Consider the following 22,237-nt stretch of genomic DNA (forward strand, 5'->3'; position numbering starts at 1 on the left):
AAGAAGAATACGGCAGTTGGAAGCCCAGGTGCTTACTGACATATTTCCTGGGTCTTCTATCTAGAACAACCTGTTTTCAGCACCACTGTATCTATTCACAGAATTAGGATCTATTCCTTTTGAAAGAAATGTTTATATCCAAAAAATGGTAGTATTTCACTCTCTGAAATTTCCAAGGGGAAATGCTCCCCCTATCCCTCAATAGAATAACAACAGCTCACAAAGGTCAAACATTTATATTTGGTTTCCTTGTGGATGCTGGTCTGAGGACCACCAAGTTTATGCAGAGGACACAGAAGGTAGACAGTTTGGGCTAGAAATAAGAACATCATTCTGTCTGTTTGCACTCATTGTCCCTTACTGACATCAAAGAAATTAACAAGCATTTTTATGAAGTCAAAAGGCCATGGTTTCCAACTTGAGCTATAACTTTTAGGACTACATGTGAAAAGTGAATATTTCAGAAAAAAAATTTTTATAACAAAAATGTGATTCTTTTAAAAAATAATGGAACCAGCCACCTGAGAGAGTTTTTATAAAAAATACAGTTTAAAAGGTTGAAACATAGGATTTGAACATTGAAAAGGCTAGATGGTCAAATGATATCTGGAGGTCAATGACTCCCACTTTTCATGATCTCATGAAGCTTAATGACCTCTTGGCAAATTTCTTGCTGTTTTCAATGGGCACAGAAGTGACCAGGGAGCAATTGTGCGTTTGGTCCATGATTTGAAGGCAGAGTACCCCATTGCAGGTGGGCATTAAAAATGTCTTCCTTTTTATTTTGCATTTGGTCTCACGATCTTCATTGATAAATAGTTCTAGAATGGAAACAGAAACAAAAAAAAATCAGAATATTGGAAACAGCAAAACTTGCAGCAAGTAATTTATGATGTAGGCTATTTTAATATTTGAAAGATTTTGTGATTTTGGCATGATGGGAAATTCCCACTTTGATAATTCTCTCTAATGACACCAATTATAACAGTTTATGATTTAACAGCCTGATAAATTTGGGGGCACTATCAGAAACATATGGAGGTTAAATGAATTTTCATGAAGGTGATAAGGTCACAAAACTAATAGATATCAAAGGCTGGATTTGAACCTAGGTCATCCAGATTCTAAGCTCAGCCCTCCATCTCTTATACCACAGAACCTTTACAGATTGCCTTTAATAGGTCATTAGTAGTCAATATGGGCCAGACTATAATTAAAAATTTTAAGTAAATTGGAAGTTGTTAGACTGGATTATGAGACTATTACACTGGGAAACTGGGGAAAAAAGCTCAAGTTTTAGAATTATATAAATATCCTTCTCAACAAAAAAATAATATGCTCAGTTCAAACATGTGTTGAATACCTACTACGTGCAAGGCGCCGTGGAAGGCACAAGGTTGTATAAGACATGGTTTAGGTGCTTACAGTCTAGTAATGAGATCAGAAATATATACAAATATCTATGATACCAAGCAGTCTTTGATAAATGTCAAGTAAGTGGTACAGACTTACATCCTATATAGAGGGAAAGAAGGAAGGAAGGAGGGAAGGATGGAGGCAGAGAAGGAAGAAAGAAAGGAAGGAAGAAAAGGAGGGAGGGAGGGCAAGAATAAGCATTTATATAATGCCTGTTATGTGTCAGACTTGGCTGTGCTAAGCACTTTACAAAATTCTCATTTGATCCTTGCAACAACCCTGGAAGGTAGGTGCTATTATTATCCTCATTTTACAGTTGAGGAAACTGAGGTAGACAGTGGTTAAGTGATTTGCCCAGGATCACACAGCTAGATTTGAACTCAGGTGTTCCCGACTCCAGGACCAGTGCTCTAGACACCTAGCTGCACCTTAAGGGGAGGGAGGGGAGGGAGAGAAGAAGGGAGGAAAGGAAGGAGGGAAGGAAGGAAAAGAAGAATGGAAGAAGAGAGGGAGGGAGGGAGTTATAAGATATGATACAAAGAGGACTAGGCTTAAGAGTCCAAAGCCCTGGGACTAAGTCCAGTCCTGTCATTTGCTAATCCTATGACCTTGGCCAAGTTATTGAAACACTCTTTGTCTTAGTTTCTTTTCCTATAAAATGGGCATAATGATGTCTACCCTTCTTATTTCATACTATTGCGGAGAGTATCAAATTAGATCTTATATGTAAGATGCTTTGTAGTTACAGTGTTATATAAATTCCAACGTCGTTATTTTTATATGGTTCTTATTCAGTGGCAATAGAGACTAGTGTAATGTATCAGGAAAGGGATGGATTCCACCACTCATTGAGAGAATGGAATGGAGGCTGTAAAGACCACGTACCGGCAGAGAATAGAGGAGCACTGCCACGAACAGCAACAATACCAGGAGAATGAGCAAGCCGATAATGACCCATTTGAACCGACGCCACACGATGAATCTCATTGTCTTGCAGGGGTTGGTGAACCAAAGGAAGGAAGTTTCTGGTCGACTATATTTTGACAGAAGCAAAATGACTCACATGAACCCTGAGGGTTAATTAAGTACTTTCATCTCAGAAGGGGAAAGCTACTGTTCAACTAATAACTAATTCTATTCATGGAGTGAAGGTAACATATTCTAATCTTGACAGACACATTACACATGGAAGCTTCCAATGATCCAGGAGACAAATGGGGTTCTGCTTCCTCAAAAAGGTAAAGAAAGGATAGAAGCAAACCAAGCCACTCTCCCTCCTAGCAAATTAATTAGAATGGCAGATAGTTCATTCAATTTGTCAGTTTGTCAACAAGAGTTTTCCAACTCTTAGGCAGGTTGGTATCCCGTAAAGACAATCAGAACAAAGAGAACAGCTTACTTTGGTGGCTCTAGCTTGGGGTTCATATTGGGCTCATCCCTTCCTTTCCCAGCTGGTCTTTCATCAACTTCCTTCTCATTGAGGACTTCCAGAGTCATCTCCACTTTACCCTTCAGTAAATCAAAACAGGGTAAACACAAAACATCAGATGTTCAAAAATATTTCACTGAAGTAGAAAAATATTTTTTCCAAACAATGATTTTTGTTTCTTGTAAAATGATCTCTAGATAAACTTAAATTTTACTCACGAACTTGTGTTAAATTTTCTTGTATTTGGGTTTCTGGACTAGCTCTTTTGTGGGAACTCAACACCTCTCTGCCTCTTGTACTCTTTCTTCTCTACTTTTCTTTTATCTGCTTTTCTTCTCCACACCAAGCATCCCTCTCTTTTCCTTTGTGACTCACCAATGCTTTTTTATTTGTAAAATGTATATGTGTTTTGTCTTTTTAAGGTACAGTCTACTCAGAAGATAGAAGTATAGACCAGACTTAACCAATTCTTTAACTGGGTCTTAGGCCTGGTCTTGTTTCTAACTAGCCATGGAAAAAAAATCACTTAAATCTCTCTGAGTCTCAGTTTCATTATCTATAAAATGAGAGGGTTGGGCATGTTAAAGATCCCTTCTGGCTTTTCTGGCATATGGTATCAATAAAGGAAGCTACCTCACTCAATTTGTGTCTCCAGGATTATGATATTATAATTAATAAGAAGTAATTTTGTTGTTTAGTCGTTTCAGTCATATCTGACACTTCATGACTCTCTTTTTGGGGGATTTTCTTGGCAAAGATACTGGATACCATTTCCTTCCTCAGCTCATTTTACAGATGAGGAAAATGAGGCAAATGGGGTTAAATGACTTGCCCGAGGTCACACAGTTAGTTAAGTGTCTGAGGCTGAATTTGAACTCAGGTCTTCCTGACTCCAGGCCTGATGCTCTATTATACCACCTAGCTGCCTAATAATCAGCAAAATAGCAGCTATATATTTACATACAAAATATACATACATACATAAGTGCATATATACATATGGGATACCATATATATGATTTTGGGGACACCCTATATGTGTGTGAGTGTATCTATGTATGTGTGTGTGTACACATATGATGTTCCAAATAGAATAAGACTATATATAAATACATTAAATTGAATTATGTATATGGAACATCGCGCACATGAGTGTGTGTGTGTGTGTGTGTGTGTGTGTGTGTGTGTGTGTTTATACACTTTTGGAATAGCCTGTAGAACTTTTCTGATGAGTCAGTTCTGTGACTGGAAGTTCTTTGTTTCTTTTTGTGATATATTTCACTGGAGCCACCAGGACATTAGTCAGTCTTTCTCTGATGAGGTCCTGTGACATCGTGCTGTGCTACCTTTAACTCCTAATTCTTTAATCAGTCTAAAAGCTGGCACCAATCTTGTGGCCTTTTATTGCTTTGAGCTCCAAAAGTGTTGGTTCCCCTCAGGTAAATACTTTCTTGTCCTTTGATTCAATATAACTCTGGGTTCCAAACCTCCTTATAAAGGACAGAAACATCAATTATTCCCAACCAAGAAATACTCATACAGTCATCACACGTGTGCCATCTTTTTCTGCATAGCATGGCCACCATCCTTTCATGGACTTCTGTTCAAAGAGTGAGACTGTCTTTGATTTGAGTGGGTTCATTATCTTGTAGTCTGGAATCATGTCCAATTTGCACTTTTCTGATGACTTTGCAGGAATGATTGTGTTATGTAAATCAAGTTCCAGAAAGCCTAGAAACAAATCAAAAAAATGACGAAGAAAAAGAAATTTAAAACGCTTAGCTTTGTTTGCAAATGAACTGCTGAGAGACAGAGACAATCTTAAGAGGACAACGACAAAAGAAGACAATAGAACACTTGTAAATTTCTTGAGTTCTCTATAGATATGATGCAAAATGGGAGGTCTCATTGACTTAGCTGTCTATTAGTCAACTTGTCACATAGAGAAGCATGGTTCTTACATCTCCAGGCATAGAGGCAATGATTTAGGTAGCGGTTGAACTGGTTGACCTCTAACGTCCCTAAGATTTTATGATTCTTTGCTTTATGGGTCTCAGACAAATGAACATCTGCAGACAAAAGCTTTATTGCGTTGAGTGCCCTTGGACTGGGCATGCAGTTTGTGTTGCCCTCAATGGAGAGGTCATTTGTCTGTGTGAGGGCATCTGTGGCTCAGTATACTGACACCCCAAAGAGACACTCAACCGTAAATTCCTCTGAGTATTAGATTAACTTTAAGAATATGTGAATGAATATTAACTACTCCTCCAATTCCTACTAGGAACAAGAGAGCCACAGGCAAAGATGCGTATTTTATACTCTGTGACATGAAATATGCACCTTTGGGCGACACAGTTTTGTGATGATTTCTCTTATGCTTGTTGATCTGTCCATGGTGCCATGTTTCTCTCTTTTATTTTTTATTTTTAATAATAAGAGAAAAGAACAATCACCCTCATTCAGATCTATGGCCCATTTGGCAGTTTATTAAGAGTTTTCCATTTGTAACTATTTTTGAATTTCGTAAAGATAAGAACAAAATGACCAGCTTAGTTTGGTGGGCCCAGTATTCTGTCTCTATGGGATACACTATGGTAGAGTTGGTAGTTCTCTTTGTGATGACTTAACTCAAAACCTCCCCTAACTAGTCTCTTATAGATCTGAGAGACAGTGAGGTGTAGCAGCTAAGGACTACCCTCAGGGTTTAAAAGATCTAGGCCCAAACCCAGACTCTGACAGTACTATGTAGCCATTGGCAAGTTGCTTAAACTCTCAATGCCTCAGCCAACTCAATAAGAATGAATTGCCCTTCTACATCCTTGGAAGAAGTTCCTACCCCAGGATTTTCCTATAATGATAAAATCGTAAATATGGACCAAAATAAAAAGTATCAATAATCCAGAGATTTTTTTTTTTGGTTAGGCAATGGGGTTAAGTGACTTGCCCAGGGTCACACAGCTAGTATGTTATGTGTTTGAGGCCAGATTTGAACTCAGGTCCTGAATCCAGGGCTGGTGCTCTATCCACTGCGCCACCTAGCTGCCCCTAGAGATTTTTATAAACCCTCTGTGAACCTTCTTTCATTTTTCAGCTTGTCTGATCTTTCAGGATTAATATGTTTGCTGCCTGTTTTGATATGTGCTACATAACAGATAATAGATAGAAAATAAATAGATAGTACTACATAATAGAAGCAGATGATAGCTATAATAGAATGTAGTAGATAGAACTCTGGGCTGGAATTGAGAAGACCTGAGTTCAAATCCAGCCTCATACATTTACTGGCTACATGGCCCTAGGCAAGTCACTTAACTTCTATTTGCCTCAGTTTCCTCAGCTGAAAAATGGAGATAATAATAACTCCTACCTTGCAGGGGTAAAAAATGCTTCACACAGTGCCTGGCACATAGTAAGTTTAAATAAATGATTATTCCCTTAACCAAATACATTTTAAAAGATCTATGATTTCATTCATGTGTGTACTCTCCACCAAGCACAATGATCTTGAACCACTGTGGTGAAAATAAAAAAAAAATGTCATCAGTGTTCTGAGGATGATCCTCCAGAATTTAGCAATTTGTGTTGCCCTCAACGGAGAGGTCATTTGTCTGTGTGAGGGCATCTGTGACTCAGTGTACTGACACCCCAAAGAGACACTCAACAGTAAATTCCTCTTCTTAGATGAAAAACTCAAGAGTCTGTAGCACTGTTCTCAAATCCTTTCCTACTTGGTAGTACCTGGCAGAACCTGTTATCCACTGGCATTGCCTTTGAGAAGTCAGGCTGACCTCCATGCTATGAGGAAACACTGGAGAAGCACACGAGTGAAAGCTGAAATGTAGTGCTTCCCCTCAGTTGTGCTGGAAAGGCAGCATGGTGAATTGAAAACATTTGTTAGGCTTTTACCATGGGCAGCTAGGCGGCATAGTGGATAGCGTGCTGGGTCTGGAGTCAAGAAAACCCAAGTTCAAATCTGGGTTCAGACACTTAGTAGATGTGTGACCCTGGGTAAATCACTTAACCCTGTTTGCCTCAGTTTTCTGTAAAAAACAAGCTGGAGAAGGAAATGGCAAACTACTCTGGTAACTTTGCCAAGAAAACCCCACATGAGGTCACAAAGAGTCAAACATGCCAAAATGACTGAACGACTACTATATGCCTAGCACTGTGCTGACTGCTGGGGATACAACTGGAGAAGTGAGACAGCAGTTCCTGTCTTCAAGGAGCCCACATTCTAATAGGAGGAGACAACTTAGAACTCATACCCAAGTAGTCATCTAAAGTAAACTTGTCGTTATCCCATATCTGAATGATGAGTCTGGGAGGAACTCGAAATTCAGTCTGGTCAATACTCCAGAAATGCTCCTAGAGTGAAAACAGAAACAAGCAGGAGTTAAAACCAAGAAATTTAAGTCAATTAATGGGTCATGTATATCTTTAATTTCATCCATTGCCTTATAAAATCATAAGTTCAGAGAGCTATAGTTGGACCTTGGCAGACAGCTGATACAACCTTCTCATTTTACAGATGAGGAAACTGAGGCTCAGAGAGTTGATGTGACTTGTCCAGGGTCACTATCCACAGGTAGTAAATGGCAGATCCAGGATTTGAACCCAGCCTGGGTTAATCCAAAGGCAGGGCGCTTTCTATGGTGCTACACTATTCCTTCTTACCTCCCTTCAAAGTTAATGAGGTATGGGATAATGCTCATCCCATTATGAGAGAGGTGGGCACCATCCTCCCGTCATTCTCTCCTTCTCCCTCTATCAGGTATTCTATGGGATGGCCAGGTTCCTCAGGGAGGCACCCGGCCACTGTGTGACTGTGAGAGGTGGCTCTTGAACTGAAAACCCTCCACTCCAATGCAATCTCCCATTACCTGCCCACCCCTGTTTATTCTTTCTTCCTTCCCCCTCCCCAGTAGAAGGGAATGTTAGGGTACAAACTACAGATTAGGGAGTTAAAGGTTGGTTGGTTGTTGTCCTTTGTACTGGAATGTTAGACCTGGAAGGGTCTTGAGAAGAAGACAGCATGGAGTGGTGGAAAGAGTGCCTGACTTCTAATCAGGAGTCCTGGCTTCAAATCCTGGTTCTGACAGGAGAAAAGAGTCTTACAGAAGTAAAGTAACTTGCGCGAGGGGCACAATATTGGTTTATGTCAGTCCTTCTGAATCCCAGTGTGGGGCTCTTTCCATCACACCACCACAGCTTGGCCTTACTCTAAACTAAAGCATTCATTAGACTCTCCTAGGCCTACTCTAATTCATTTCCCTTTCAGTTGGCTTTATTTTAGTCTAACCCTTGAAGTCATCCTACCCATTCTTGTTATTTCTTCAGGCTTTTCACACCTAGATGAGGTGGAGCATTTTTGTATGAGACAGGGCTAGGTGGCACAATGGATAGAGCACTGGGCCTGGACCTGAATTCAAATCCAGCCTCAGACATTTATTAGCAGGTGTGACCCTGGGCAGGTCACTTAACTTCTGTCTGCCTCAGTTTCCTCAACTGTAAAATGGGCAAAATAGTAGCAATTACCTTGCAGGATTGTTGTGAGGATTAAATGAGATAATATTTGTAAAGCACTTATAAGCATAATGCCTGGCACATAGTAGGCACTTGATAAATGCTTCCTTAGCTCTTGGAGAAGCAGGATTCTTTTCTGTCTGGGTCCCATATCGAGCCCTCAGCTTCCTATTGAAATTCATTTTTTTTCTGTGACCCCATGAATCCCTACTCATCCAATCCCCTTGGATTCTACTCTTTTTTTTTTTAAAAAGTAACATATTGGTTTTTTTCCCCCAATTACATGTAAAGACAATTTTTAACATTCATTTAAAAATTTTTTGATTCCAAATTTCATTCCTCATCTCCTTCTTCCTAGAGATGGTAAGCAATTTGATATAGGGTATATATGTGCAATCATGCAAAATGTATTTCCATATTAGTCATGTTGTTAAAAAAAAGGCACACATCAAAAGAGAAAAAAATGAAAAAAAAATAAAGCAAAAAAAAAGTATGTTTCAATCTGCATTCAGACTCCATCAGTCCTTTCTTTGGAGGTGGATTGCATTTTTCACCATGAGTCCTATGGCATTGTCTTAGATAATTGTATTGCTGAGAATAGCTAAGTCATTCACAGTTCTTCATCATATAACATTGCTGTTACTGTGTACAGTGGTCTCCTGGTTCTGCTCACTTTGCATCAGTTCACAAAGGTGTTTCCAGCTTTTTCAGAAATCAGCTGCTCATCATTTCTTATTGTACAATAGTATTCCATCATAATTACATACTACAACTTGTTCAGCCGTTCCTCATTTGATGGGCATCCCCTCAATTTCTAATTCTTTGTCACCATAAAAAGAACTGCTATAAATATTTTTGTATCAATAGGTCTTTCTCCTCATCCAATCCCCCCATCTTTTTCTTTTTTGCTTTCATGGTGAGGCAATTGGGGTTGAGTGACTTGCCTAGGGTCACACAGCTAGTAAATGTTAAGTGTCTGAGGCTGGATTTGAACTCAGGTCCTCCTAACTCCAAGGCCAGAGCTCTATTTACTGTGCCACCTAACTGCCCCATTCCCTCCCCCCCATCTTTTTTTAAAAATCTCTTTGGGATACTGACCTAGTAGTGGAATTGTTGAATCAAAGAGTATGCATGGTTTTATAATCCTTTGGGTATAGTTACAAATTGCTCTCCAGAATGGCCGAATTAGTTCATAACTTCACCAACAATGCACTAATGTCCCAATTTTCCCACTTCCCTTCCAACATTTATAATTTCCCTTTTTTGTCATAGTAATCAAAGACATAAATGTAAAGTGGTACCTTAGAGTTGTTTTAATTGCATTTTTCTAATCAGTAGTGATTTAGATAATTTTTTTCTTATGGCTCTAGATAGCTTCAATTTCATCTTCTGACTTTTACTCTTACAAATTTGACTCAGTTCTCTATGTATTTGAGAATTAAGGCCTTTATCAGAGATACTTGCTGTAAAGATTGTTTCCCAGCTTTCTGCTTTCCTTCTAATCTTGGTTGCATTTGTGCAAAACCTTTTTAATATGATCAAAGTTACCCGTTCTACATCTCATTATGCTCTCTATCTCTTGTTTGGTCCTAAATTCTTCCCTTCTCCATAGATCTGATAGGTAAACTATTCCTTGCTCTCCTAATTTGCTTATGACATCACCCTTTATGTCTAAACCATTTTGTTTGGTATACAGTGTAAGATGTTGGTCTATACCTAGTTTCTGCTGTATTGTTTTCCAAAATTTCCAGCAGTTTTTGTCAAATAGTGAGTTCTTGTCAAGAAAGCTGATGTCTTTAGGTTTATCAAACACTAGATTACTATGGTCATTTACTATTGTGTCTTATGTACCTAATCTATTCCACTGATCCACCACTCTATTTCTTAACCAGTACCAGATAGTTTTGATGATTACCACTTTATAATACAGTTTGAGATTTGGTACAGCTAGGCCACCTTCCTTCTTTTTTTTTTTTTTTTTAGGTAATTGGGGTTAAGTGACTTGCCCAGGGTCACATAGCTAGTAAGTGTCAAGTGTTTGGTCTGAGGCCAAATTTGAACTCAGGTCCTCCTGACTTCAGGGCAGTGCTCTATCCACTGCGTCATCTAGCTGCCCCCCTTTACTTTTTTTTTCATTAATTCCCTTGATTTCTTGATCTTTTATTCTTCTAGATTAATTTTGTTATTGTTTTTTCTAGCTCTATAAAATAATTTTTTTTGGAAGTCTGATTGGTATGGCACTAGCCTAAGGTAATGTAGGCAGTAAATAGTGGAACTGGGCACTGACAGAACCTAGGTCCCAAACTATTACATAAAAGAAAGGGCTTGGAAGGCAGCTAGGTGGCGCAGTGGATAGAGCACTTGTCCCAAAATCAGGAGGGCCTGAGTTCAAATGTGGCCTCAGACCAAACACTTGACACTTACTAGCTGTGTGACCCTGGGCAGGTCACTTAACCCCAAATTGCCTAAAAATAAAAACAATTAAAAAAAAGGGTTTGGACTAAAGAGTCCATCTTTAAAGTCCCTTACAGATTGAAATCCTATGACCCCATGGTCTCTAAGGTCCTCTCCAGTTCAAAGTTACTTAGATCATAAAGATCATAAAATTGAATGTGACACTCAATTGTGGCATGTTTTCAAACTTACTTTTTTAGAAACAATACAGAGCTGTTCAGCGGGCAGGTATTCAAAAGGGAAAATAAATCTCCAGTTAAAATTTCCTTCACCATCCAGCGACCTGTAATGGACATCTGTCTTCTGCTTATTTTCTTCACTCCCAGGAATCCAGCTGAAAATAATGGACAAAAAGATTATGGGTATTCCAGTAGCTGCTGAGGGACATTGCTGCAAATTTTGGTCATGGTTACAAAATAGGAGAGTGGAATTTGTATACAAAATCAAAACAATTAGTGCATATTTCTCAATTACCTTTCAGGAATTTACTGAACTAGCAGTGAAAAATAGGCAGTGGAGGCAACAGGGTATCCAACAGAAATTTTAACCAGATAAAACAATTTATTTGAAATAAAAAAACATCACATGCTTTAGTCTTTTGTTTAAAAACAAAGACAGTTTTGGATGACAAATGCAAAATGCCATTTATTTTAGATGCATCATTGTTTAATACTTGTAATTTCCCTTCCCATAAAGGTGGCTAAGAAGTAGGATCACGGTTCTGGAGCCAGAAGGGAACTTTTAGTCCAATCCTCTCATTTTCGCAGATGAGAAAACTAAGGCATGGAGAGGTTAGGTGATTTTCCCTGAGCCACAGTTAGTAAATGTCTGATGTGGGATTTCAATGCAACTGACTCCAAGTCAGAGCTCAATCCACTATTCCACTTGGCCATCACTGCTAATAGTTTTAAATGACTGATTAATTATCTCATCAAAGCATTTTATATTTGCTTCTTACCTTTGTGCATGTCTGGACCTCCACCCACTCCCACCCACTGCTGCTGTCATTTTCCCCTTTCTTCAAGGCCTCATTCATAGACCTCCATGAAGTATTCCTTGATAATCTTGAGGCTGGAACTGATCTCTCCTGTATTTAAAATCATATAACTGTATACTGTTTTCATGCACTTAAAGTATTTTAATACTAAAAGTGTCAGAGAGGTGGCCTTGGAATCAGGAAGCCCTGGGTTCAAGTGTTACTTCTAACACACACTACATGTGTGGCCATAGTCAGCAACAAATCAACAAGCATTTATTAAGAGCCTACTATGTGCCAGGCACTATACAAAGAAAGGCAAAAGACAGTCCCTGCTTTGGAGGAGCTTACAGACTAATAGGCTAGTCATTTAATCTGAGTACCCCCAGGTAATTCTCTGGGACTATAAATTCCAGATGATATGCCATTTTCTTCAGTGGAAGGAGTTTCCACAGCCCATTAAATGATAGGTCTCCTCTGCTTCCCAAATTCTAAATCATATTTTTCTGTACAGAAGCTCTATCTACCTTTGTCCCAACACCCAAGATTGCCAGTTTTTTGACAAAAAGGATCATATCTTATTTATCACTGGATCTTCCCTAAAGTCTAGCACAGCAGTCAGTCAATAAATATTTATTAAGCACTTGCTATGGGCCAGGCATGGTGCTGAGTGTTGGGGATACAAATATTTAAAAAGATAGATAGTTATTGCCCTCAAGGAGCTTACATTCTAATGGAGGAAGACAAAATATAAAAGGAAGCTAAAAGATGGGGGAAAGGGAAGGTACTGACGTAGGGGACATGGTTGAGTGCAGCCAGGTGAGAAATGAACACTGACCGTAGTGAAGGCCTTGTAAGTGTTGCTGAATGAATGAGTGAATGCATTTCCCCTGTTACACTTTAAACAAACAGGCCAAAGTAAATGAATCCATACTTTGATTTTTCCTTTTTATAATTTCCTGATGATCAAACTGGTGGAACCAGCAAAAAAAAAATACATTTTAGAACAAGTCAGCTTTTTATTTTCCTTTCTGTGACTTTTTAGGTCATGCCATTTGAACATTCACAATACTGACAAAACATTAATAGTATATCACAGCCACATAAAGTGGCTAGGAAGCCCATTTGTTAAGTGTATTTCTTTTTTAACTAGACAATTAGCCAGTTTACAATATTTGTCCAAGAGTAGATATAACTTCCATGGGCAGGAAAGGAATAAATCCATGAATTTTCTTTTTGTTAACAATTAGCACAAACAAATATATATGTTCGCTTAAGTGATTGGCTCTTGTCTTCATGCTACTAGGCTATTAACAAATGAAATCATGTTTCCAGGTTATAAATAAAATGAACAAATCTTACATTTCATGCCAGGGATCAGAGCTCAGTCAATAATTTAATCAGGAAATAGCTCTTAACAAAGCATAAAACAGAGCATTAGCCAACTTACAGATTTGCTCCTTCTTCTCTGCTGTGCTCATTAGCTTGATAACATGTGTATAAAGAAGACAAGGTAAGAAGTGCTCTTACCCATGAACATAAGTATATCTATTCAAGTTTGCATAAAGGAAAATTTGAGAAATTCACTTAAAGGCAAAAACAAAAACAAACCCTATGTTCAAATGAGATCCAAACACAACAAACCACAGATTAAACACACTCACTAAATATATTGAAAATAAGTGGAAAAGCCACCAAATAACAGAAAGATGAAACATGTTTAGGATCTTACAGTGCTGTAAGTTCTTGGTCATAAATATGACCTGGGTTTTATATTCTCTTTTATCTCTCCTGTCCATTTATTTTGCCTCTAATTACAAAAACAATGGAGGCAGTATAGTCAGATGTAGAGTGTTGGAATTGCCATCAGAAGGACTTGGGTTCAAATCCCTCCACAGCCATTGTATATCCCTCCACTGTATATGACCACTGGCAAGTCACTTGACCTTTCTAAGCCTCAAGCAACTCTCTAAGAATTGGCTACCAGGTTATAGAAGGGTTGAGATCTGCAGGGCGGTTCTCTTTTAGTAGGCATTGTCTTAAAGCAGTCGGCTTGATGGTGCAATGGATAGAGCTCTGGTCCTGGAGTTGGGAATATCTGAGCTTCAAATCTAGCCTCAGACATTGTGTAGCTGTGTGACCCTGGTTTCGGTGTTGTTGTTCAGTCGTTTTTCAGTTGTGTCTGACTCTTCGTGACCCCTTTTGGGGTTTTCTTAGCAAAGATACAGGAGTGGTTTGTCATTTTCTTTCCAGCTGATTTTACAGATGAGGAAACTGAGGCAAACAGGGTTAAGTGACTTGCCCAGGGTCACATATTTGTACTCCAGACCCAGAACTCTATCCACTGTACCACCTAGCTGCCCACAACATCAAGCTGTGTGACCCTGGGCAAGTCACTTAACCTCTGTCTGCCTCAGTTTCCTCAAACTATAAAATGAGGATAATAATAACACCTACCTCCCAGGGTTGTGTGAGGATCAAATGAGATAATATTTGTAAATTAGCACAGTGCCTGGCACAATGTAGGTACTTAATAAATGCTTATTCCCTTCCCTTATTTCCTCCCTTAAGGGAGGAAGCATGTCACTTATATCTTTAAAAAGTTTTCAAAGAGATTTCCAGACCACTTACCCTTTCACATAGATGTCGCTCATTTCTTCTCCTGTGATACTTTTCTCATCCAGAATGACATCTTTAGTGTTCCAAATGATCACACGCAAGACATACCTGAGAGGAAAACATTTTAAAGGAATTTTCTCATTTGTCTTTTGTTGGACACCCACAGCCTTCAAGTAACCTAAAGTTGACTAGGAATTACTTACTTCTTGGCTTTCCGGGCAGTGATATTGAAAGGAGGACCTGGGGGCCCCAAACTTTTGGGGAAAACATCCACCCACATCTGAAGTTTCCCCTGTATCATTCAAAAGGGGAAAAATTATTTGGTGTTATGACTTTTTTGTTTTATTTTTAAAAAATCACAGAAGGTCTGGTCAGCACAATTTTTTTTTTTATATTACTGGGGCCAAACTCTTTCTTTGGGCCTCAGAGTTGTTTTTCTGCAAAGGATGTTTTAGAATGGAACAAAAGAGCAAACAAACGACTGCAATCATTGACCCAATATTGCCCTCATGCTACCACCCATCTTTGGCTTCAGTTCTAGGGCATCAACATGTCATATCTGCCTATCTGCTTCCCACCCAGAATCCTCTCTGCTCAACAGGATACAAAGCCAACCATGTGATCACAGATTTACCATTACTATGGATGTTATGGAAACACTCTCTGTACCTGTGAAATATTTGGCTGGAAGGTGCTGTACAAAGTCCTTGTTTCCACATGCTCAGGCACTTGTCCCTGAGTCCGAAGGACGTATAGAGCGAGGCGCTCCTCTGGGGGCCCCAGGTGTTGGTGCAGATTTTTGTTGACCTCTGTAATTGAGACTGCCATCAAAATAGAGCAAACCAAAGCTGTCCAAGAAGCTTTCATTGCCATCTCAACAAGCAGTTCGAGTTAATTAGCATTGAACTTTAAAAATCATGAGGCAGTTGGCACTTAAGAACCTTTAACTTAGAAAAGATTGACAAACATGCTAAAAGCCTCTGCTCCTTCCTAAGCATAATTGTGAACTGCTCACCAGAAGATAACTTGTTCACAAAAATGGTCCAAACCATCTCAAGAGGGAGAGGCCAGAGCTTTTCCCCAGGGCACCAACACCTTAGAAGGGAGTCACTCTCCTCATGTTAGGGACACCATTTCTAGGGTTCTGTTACTGTTGCATCGTTCTCCTAGGGCCCATTCAACCCCACTACCATATCCCCTATGTACTTCATCACCTTGGGGTTTAGGGTTCAGGGGATAGTGACTATGCTGAAAGGGTTAAGACCAGAATCTCTGGAAGAAATGTTTCCCCTTCTCCTGTAATCCTAGGGACTCATTCTATGCCATAGCAAGGGATGCCTGTGATATTCCTCCCACTCAAAGAGAGGATGTCTGGAGTTTCTGTTTCCCACCTTAAAGGGCAATTTCCTAAGAAATGTCCATCTTTCTCCCTCACCCACAGGGCTTTGTATCTAAAAGTCTGAACCACTCCCTCCAATAAATTTATTCTGGGCACTGGAATTCCTAATTACAGCTCAGGAATTGTTTCTTGTGAATCTTTGGGGTTTTCAGCACTCAGCCAGGTGTGAAATACACTGATAATTCAAGCTCAGCCCACAACAATGGTTCCCTGAGCCGCTAAGATGATGAAAAGGTATGAAGGGAAGAAAATTGCCCTATTAGATTGTAATCACATTGTAATCGCTAAGCTAGTGAGGAGTGGAACTATAAATATGAAGAGGCAGGGACAGAAACCTAAAAAGATCTAAGCAAAAAAACTAAAATGTTAAAAAATAAGACAATATGCCATACACTCCATTTTGAAGTTTTATAGTATGATACCATGTTATAATAATATCGTTTTTGTTGCGTGGAATCATACAACCATAAATCAGACCACATTCCTGCCAAAATGGCCATAGAGTCAGATTCTGATATAACATGGTTAGCTTGTGATATGATAGTGTTCCAGTCCTTCAAGAAAACATTAGCAATAGCCCACTCTGTTGGGTAAACAAGATGCCACAGCATCAAACTCACCGAATTCTTCCAAGCTGTACTCTCGCCCTCCATATCGAAGCCTGTGTCCATCTTCAGAAAGAATAGGGGGTGGAAAGCCTTTATACTTGGCTACGCTGCTTAACAACTGTGTCGGTCTTAGTTGATCACGCCAAGTATTGACTCCAGAACTGTTGAACAACACAATCCATCCAAGGATGAACTTCTAATACACAGGCTTTCTTTAAACTTACCAACACTTATGTATCTGCTATGACAGTAATAAATATTAGCATTTATATAGTTTTTTAGCACTTGCTTTACAAATGTTATTGCATTTGATCCTCACAGTAACCTCAGGAGATAGGTGCTATTATCATTCCCATTTGTAAATTAGGAAACTGAGGCTGATAAAGATTGTGACCATCGTATCATACAGTAAAGTGCCTGAGGCAAGGTTTTAACCCAGGACTTACTGACTTCAGATCCATCATTACATCCAATTCATCACCTAGCTGCCTCCATAGTTGAGCAGTGAGACCCGTTTATACATGAAAGCTGTGAAGAAGGTGGACTACATAATTACATGAAGGATCTGTGGTGTGGGAACTCTACTTAACCTTCCCAAAGACCATAACATATCCATAACTGAGTAGATAGGACTTAAATGGTTGAGAAGCTAGTCACTTGCCCATAGACTGACAGTTAGTAAGTGTCCAAGACAAGAGATGACCCTAAGTCCAACACCATATCAACTATACCATGCTGTGTCTCAAGAACCTAAAATATGTATTGCAACTTGGAAGTCATTCTGTAATTCTTCAGCCTCCAATGAAGATTTCAAAAAATTCTTTTGTTCAGATTAAAAGAGAAGATTCTTTCCTTACTATATTAAAAATTCACCAGCTTTCACAAGCTGTAAGTTTTGAGTCTAGACTTACTGAGGTACTTAATGATTGAAAGTGATGTATATTTGGAGCTAAGATACCAGACATCCCACCTCAACCATGCCATGGCTTAGGGAAGTGTTGTAGGACTATTGTAAATTTTTTTTGGTAAAAACGTCCTTTACAAAACAAAAAAATTGTACTTCATGGTTTATGAAACTTACGTGCAATACTGCTCTGCTATGCCACAATTGGACCCAAATCGGGAAAGGAAGCGATTTTCCAGATCAATAATAGTTTCTCCTACTTTTTCATCTCGAGTAAGAGTGTCATAATCATAGACAGAAATTTTCAGGTCTTTTTCTTGAGGTAAGAAACAGCTCAGCTCATACATCCTAAAAGAGCAAACGTATGATCAATATTTGCCTATCGGGCATTTAGTAGAATACTTAGTCATTAAACATTTATTAAGCACTTGCTATGTGCCAGGCATTGTGCTAAACAATAGGGATACAAAGAAAGGCAAAAAGACAGTTCCTGCCCTCAAGGAACCCACAGTTTAATGGGTTTGGGCTTAGCATCCTACAGAACAAAAGCAGAGCTAAACTTACATAGAGACTGATAGAGAATGCTAAATCTAAAATATTATTGTATTAATCCACCAATAGTATAGCACAAAGTGGAACAGAGTCAGCTAGAAGCAGGATATAGCAGTCCCCAAACTTAAAGAAATTTTACATTACCTTCCAAAAATTGGGTTGAGTGTATTTGGAATGTAATGGTCTCGATCTTCAATAACTTTTTTACTCAGGGATATTTTTATATAAGGGTCACACTGTTGGGAAAATAAATGAGATATTATTGCATGCTATTTTATCTTAATTTTAGTGGTATACGCAGCTGTTCTTACTATCTACATAACACTAAAAGAGCTGATTAAAAATGAGAAATAATCAACTGGTTGTTTTGTCTGTACAATATTCAAAAAAAGATTTGACTGATATTTTGGCTGAATTAATGTCTTGGGACCATGCGGAAATACTCCCCATGGGTTATTCCTTTATTGTTAAAGGAGCTCTGGGTGGTGGAAAGGGCACTAGACTGGGTAAAGAGACCTGAGTACTAGTTCCTGCTCAGTCTCTAATCAATCATATGATTGTAAGTAAACTGTCCAATCTCCCTGGGTTCCAGTTTCCTCATCTCTAAAATAAGGGGGTTAGACTACATGGAGTCATAACCAGGGTAGGACAACCAGGAGTTCAGAGGCATTAAAGTAGGGGAGGGAGGAGATCGTGTTCCCTCCCCTCGGTGATCCAGAACCTAGCATCCCCATACCCCTGCTACCTCACCCAGCCTCTCTCCAAGGGCTCAGCTGTTACGGCTGTGCCTATGAAAGACATCCTAGCTATGGCTCTGGATAGGTTGAGTTCAAAGACCCCTTCTAGCTCAGATCTTGTATGCTTTTAGAACTAACTTTGTTGTGTAAAAATGATGCTGCTCTAGTACCTTTCTTCTTAGGAAATAACAGATGCCAGGAAAGAAAAGACAAACTATTTTATTAAACAGTTACTGTATCAAACCACGAGTAACTCTTCTATATCCAAGATGACTTCTTGATTTGTTCAAAACAAAAGTCTCACCAGGCCATTGTTATCCTGAGGCTGGAGATCTAGTCCTCGAATGATATAAATCCTCACTATGCATTCCTGTGGGATACTGTCGGGTAATTCCCGGAACTGCCTGGGAGGAGTAGGCACGCTTGGATCGTCCGACAATGGATAGATTCTAAAGGAGCCCTGGAAAACACACACACACACACACACACACACAGAGAAACAGAAGACCTACAGTTAGCAATGCAACTTGCACGATATTTGGGCCACGCTCTTCATCTCCTGAGGAAGTCTTGAGGTTGAAGTCATGATTGAGTATATAGATATAGCCGCCTTTGGTAGGGATCATCTTTTAGGGTGTAATCAATAGTTGCTGTATGTCATATACTTACATTTGGGAGGAAAGGGGGGTACTGGATCTATCATTTCATTCTGCAGGGACCTCTCAATGAGGAAACTTCCCAGACGCCACGAGATTTGTCTTTGTTCTGCAATTTATAGTCTAAGAGAGTTGCTTGGGCATTGAGGGGTTGAATAAGGAACTCACCCAGGAGTAGGTCACATAGCCAGTATATATCAGACACATGACTTGGGCTGCATAATCTCCCTTATATGTACTTAAACAGGAAGGGTTTATGATTATTACTATTTTCTTATTGAAGCAGCTAGGTGGTACAGTAGATAAAGCCCTGGAGTCATCATGGTCTTATGATCTAGAGATTATGGTTGGGAAAGCGCTATCACCCTAAATTCACCTTGGAATCAGGAAGGAAAAATAATAGTTGTCCTAGTTGAAAGCATGATGGGAAAGCCAGTAAAAGGCCACCCACCTCAAGATGAAAAAGGATTATTAATTCACAGATATGGAAAGGAAGGATAAACAAAAAGAATGGAAGGGAACATAGTGGGAGTAATTAATATACTGTTTAAGATATTTTGAAAATTGAAATTACTTTTAAAAATTTAAATAACTATAGATGGATGCTTTTGTTGTTTAAAGTGCATAAAATAACTTTTTTTAAATGTCACTTATGCTAAAGTTGCTCTTTTCAATATCCTTTGCTCAGATCCAGAATTTAGTTCTGGTTCAAAGCCATCTGTCAGCCCAAGCACTTAAATATCTTACTGCAAAGTCACTGGCGGTGACCCAATCAAACTTGTGAAAAGCCTTCTAAAATTGTAGATTTTATTTAGCTGCCAGTACACCTAGTTCAGACAAGGGTCAGTTACCAAACCATAAAATGGCCTGACAACTCTACACAAACAACACATTAGCTACAGAAGCACTTAGGTGGCCCAAAGCATGTAAGGGTACTTTCTTCTGCATCTAAAAGGAAAAGGAGAAGCCTTGAAATCAGCATTGTGCCCAAAGAGGATCAGTTCAGCTGTTCTGCTTACCTTAAACTCTCCCACCACGGAAGGATCATCATTCTCATCAGACTTCCCTCTGTACAGCTTAAAGGTATCTGAGAAGTCTGTCAGACCCTTAAACTCTGGTACATTCTCTAGTTCACAATTATATATCTGAAAATTAATCAACAGTTAATCGTTTGTTAAAAGAGAACCATAGTGATCCATAGGTCTTGTGTCTAAATATTTAGACACTATTTTGTCTAAATAGTGCCCTGCAAGGTTTTAGAAGAATGGGGCCCACCATACTCTGGGATCCCCACTCTCAAGCATCCTCAAACCAGCACACTAACACACTCATTCCCCCACAACTCCGATTGCCTATTAAACACACCTACTTTGACGTCCCATATTGATCCTTGCTTAAAATGTCCAAAATGCAATTCATCATCTTCCTATTGTCTCTGTTCCCACTTTCTGACTTCGCTATTTCTGTCAACGATGCCACCATTCACCACAGACACTGACTCTGATGCCACAGACATTCAGACTCTGTTGATTGGTCCAGCTCAGGGTCCATTCTGGATCAACACCTATAGCCAGACTCATGGATGTTCTTTTTGATTTTGATGGGGCCACATACCCATTTCTGTTTGACCAAGGCATGACCCTTCTTTCCTTCCTCAATCTAAGGCTGTCTGCAGGAGTCCTCTTCAAGTTACCTTAAGTCTGGCATATCCCTTCTGAATGTACTGTCCACATTTTTCAGGTTCTCCAATGGAAGCATAAAATTTGCTCCACCAGTCGACAACTTCTTCCTCCTAAACATAATCCCCACAAAGTGGAAAGGTTTGAATGGTAGTTCAGATTTCTAATCTATGCACTTATTCTTTTAGGGGGCAGCCTGGATTCAGGAGGACCTGAGTTCAAATCTGACCTCAGAAGCTTGACACTCATTGGCATTGTGACCCTGAGTAAGTCACTTAATTCCAATTGCCTCACAAATACAAACAAAACATATTCTATAAATATATGAATAGACTGAGATTGTCAGAATGGAAATTCCTGCCACTGATGTGGATCAAAACATGTATATCACTTAATAATATCAGACTTTATATAGTGCTTTAAAAATTTCAGTGATTTATATACATCATCTCATTTGACCCTCACAACAATCCTGTGAAGTAGGTGGTATTATTATCCCCATTTTATAGATGAAGAAACTGAGGCTCAGAGGGTTGGGATTTATCCATAGTCACATAGCTAATAAGTGTCAAAGGCAGAATTTGAACCCAGATCTTCCTAACTCCAAACCCACACCATCTTGTACACATCATAATTGGGCATTTTTAAACTTGCAGTTTCAGTAAAAAAAAAAAAAAAAAAAAAAAAAAAAGGTCATTTAGGATATGCCTACACGTGTTGTGGCTGAATCATTAAAGGGACTTCTAACTATGGGTCAGGTAGTCAGTGTACTACTGAGCAATTTTTGTGCCCCCAATACCCACTCAACTGTCTTGTAACTGATTGGATCACATCCTACAGGTGCCACCATGTTTGTTTGTTTTTCTAATTTTTCATCCTATTGATTTGATGTTTCATAGGGTCAGATACTTAGAACTAGAATAAATATATTAATTCAAACACAAAGCTCAACATTGGTTCTAGAGAATGGGATAAAAAATGTCCCTCTTCTTAGTAGATGGAGGAAGTACCCAGGTGAGGAATATCATCTACCGTCAGATGTGGTTGCTTTTTTAAGAGGCATTTTTTTTTGTTGTCATGGAGACATATCAAAAAATGACTATGTTTAGAGTTCATGTCTTTCAAAATTATGGTGGTTTTTTATTTTGTTTTGTTTTACAATGGCAGTATTATTATATGAATTGTTCTGGTTATGCCACCCATCTCCTGTTGGGGAGGTGACGGACTAAACGTGCAGCATGTTTTGGACAGGGCCAGTGAGGGCATTTGTTTTGCTTGATTGTGA

General features: G+C 39.1%; 1 protein-coding gene across 2 annotated transcripts in view; it reads right to left on the bottom strand.

Moving 5' to 3' along the window:
- Positions 1-217: 217 nt before the first annotated feature.
- Positions 218-22,237, bottom strand: part of MYOF (myoferlin) — a 159,016-nt gene continuing 136,996 nt past the window's right edge. For both annotated transcript variants that reach the window (XM_027839784.1, XM_027839783.1), the window contains 15 exons: positions 20,967-21,065; positions 20,293-20,418; positions 18,922-19,077; positions 18,025-18,116; positions 17,506-17,676; positions 16,437-16,585; positions 15,087-15,226; positions 14,621-14,709; positions 14,430-14,525; positions 11,015-11,156; positions 7,111-7,210; positions 4,386-4,576; positions 2,816-2,925; positions 2,302-2,449; positions 218-821 (listed from right to left, as the gene is read on the bottom strand). In XM_027839784.1, the coding sequence (XP_027695585.1) occupies positions 780-821; positions 2,302-2,449; positions 2,816-2,925; positions 4,386-4,576; positions 7,111-7,210; positions 11,015-11,156; positions 14,430-14,525; positions 14,621-14,709; positions 15,087-15,226; positions 16,437-16,585; positions 17,506-17,676; positions 18,025-18,116; positions 18,922-19,077; positions 20,293-20,418; positions 20,967-21,065 (1,851 nt within the window). In that variant the 3' untranslated portion in view covers positions 218-779. The remainder of the gene's footprint in view (positions 822-2,301; positions 2,450-2,815; positions 2,926-4,385; positions 4,577-7,110; positions 7,211-11,014; positions 11,157-14,429; positions 14,526-14,620; positions 14,710-15,086; positions 15,227-16,436; positions 16,586-17,505; positions 17,677-18,024; positions 18,117-18,921; positions 19,078-20,292; positions 20,419-20,966; positions 21,066-22,237) is intronic.

The sequence above is a fragment of the Vombatus ursinus genome, unplaced genomic scaffold (assembly GCF_900497805.2).
Source record: "Vombatus ursinus unplaced genomic scaffold, bare-nosed wombat genome assembly UNPS02014833.1, whole genome shotgun sequence".
Lineage (NCBI taxonomy): Eukaryota > Metazoa > Chordata > Mammalia > Diprotodontia > Vombatidae > Vombatus > Vombatus ursinus.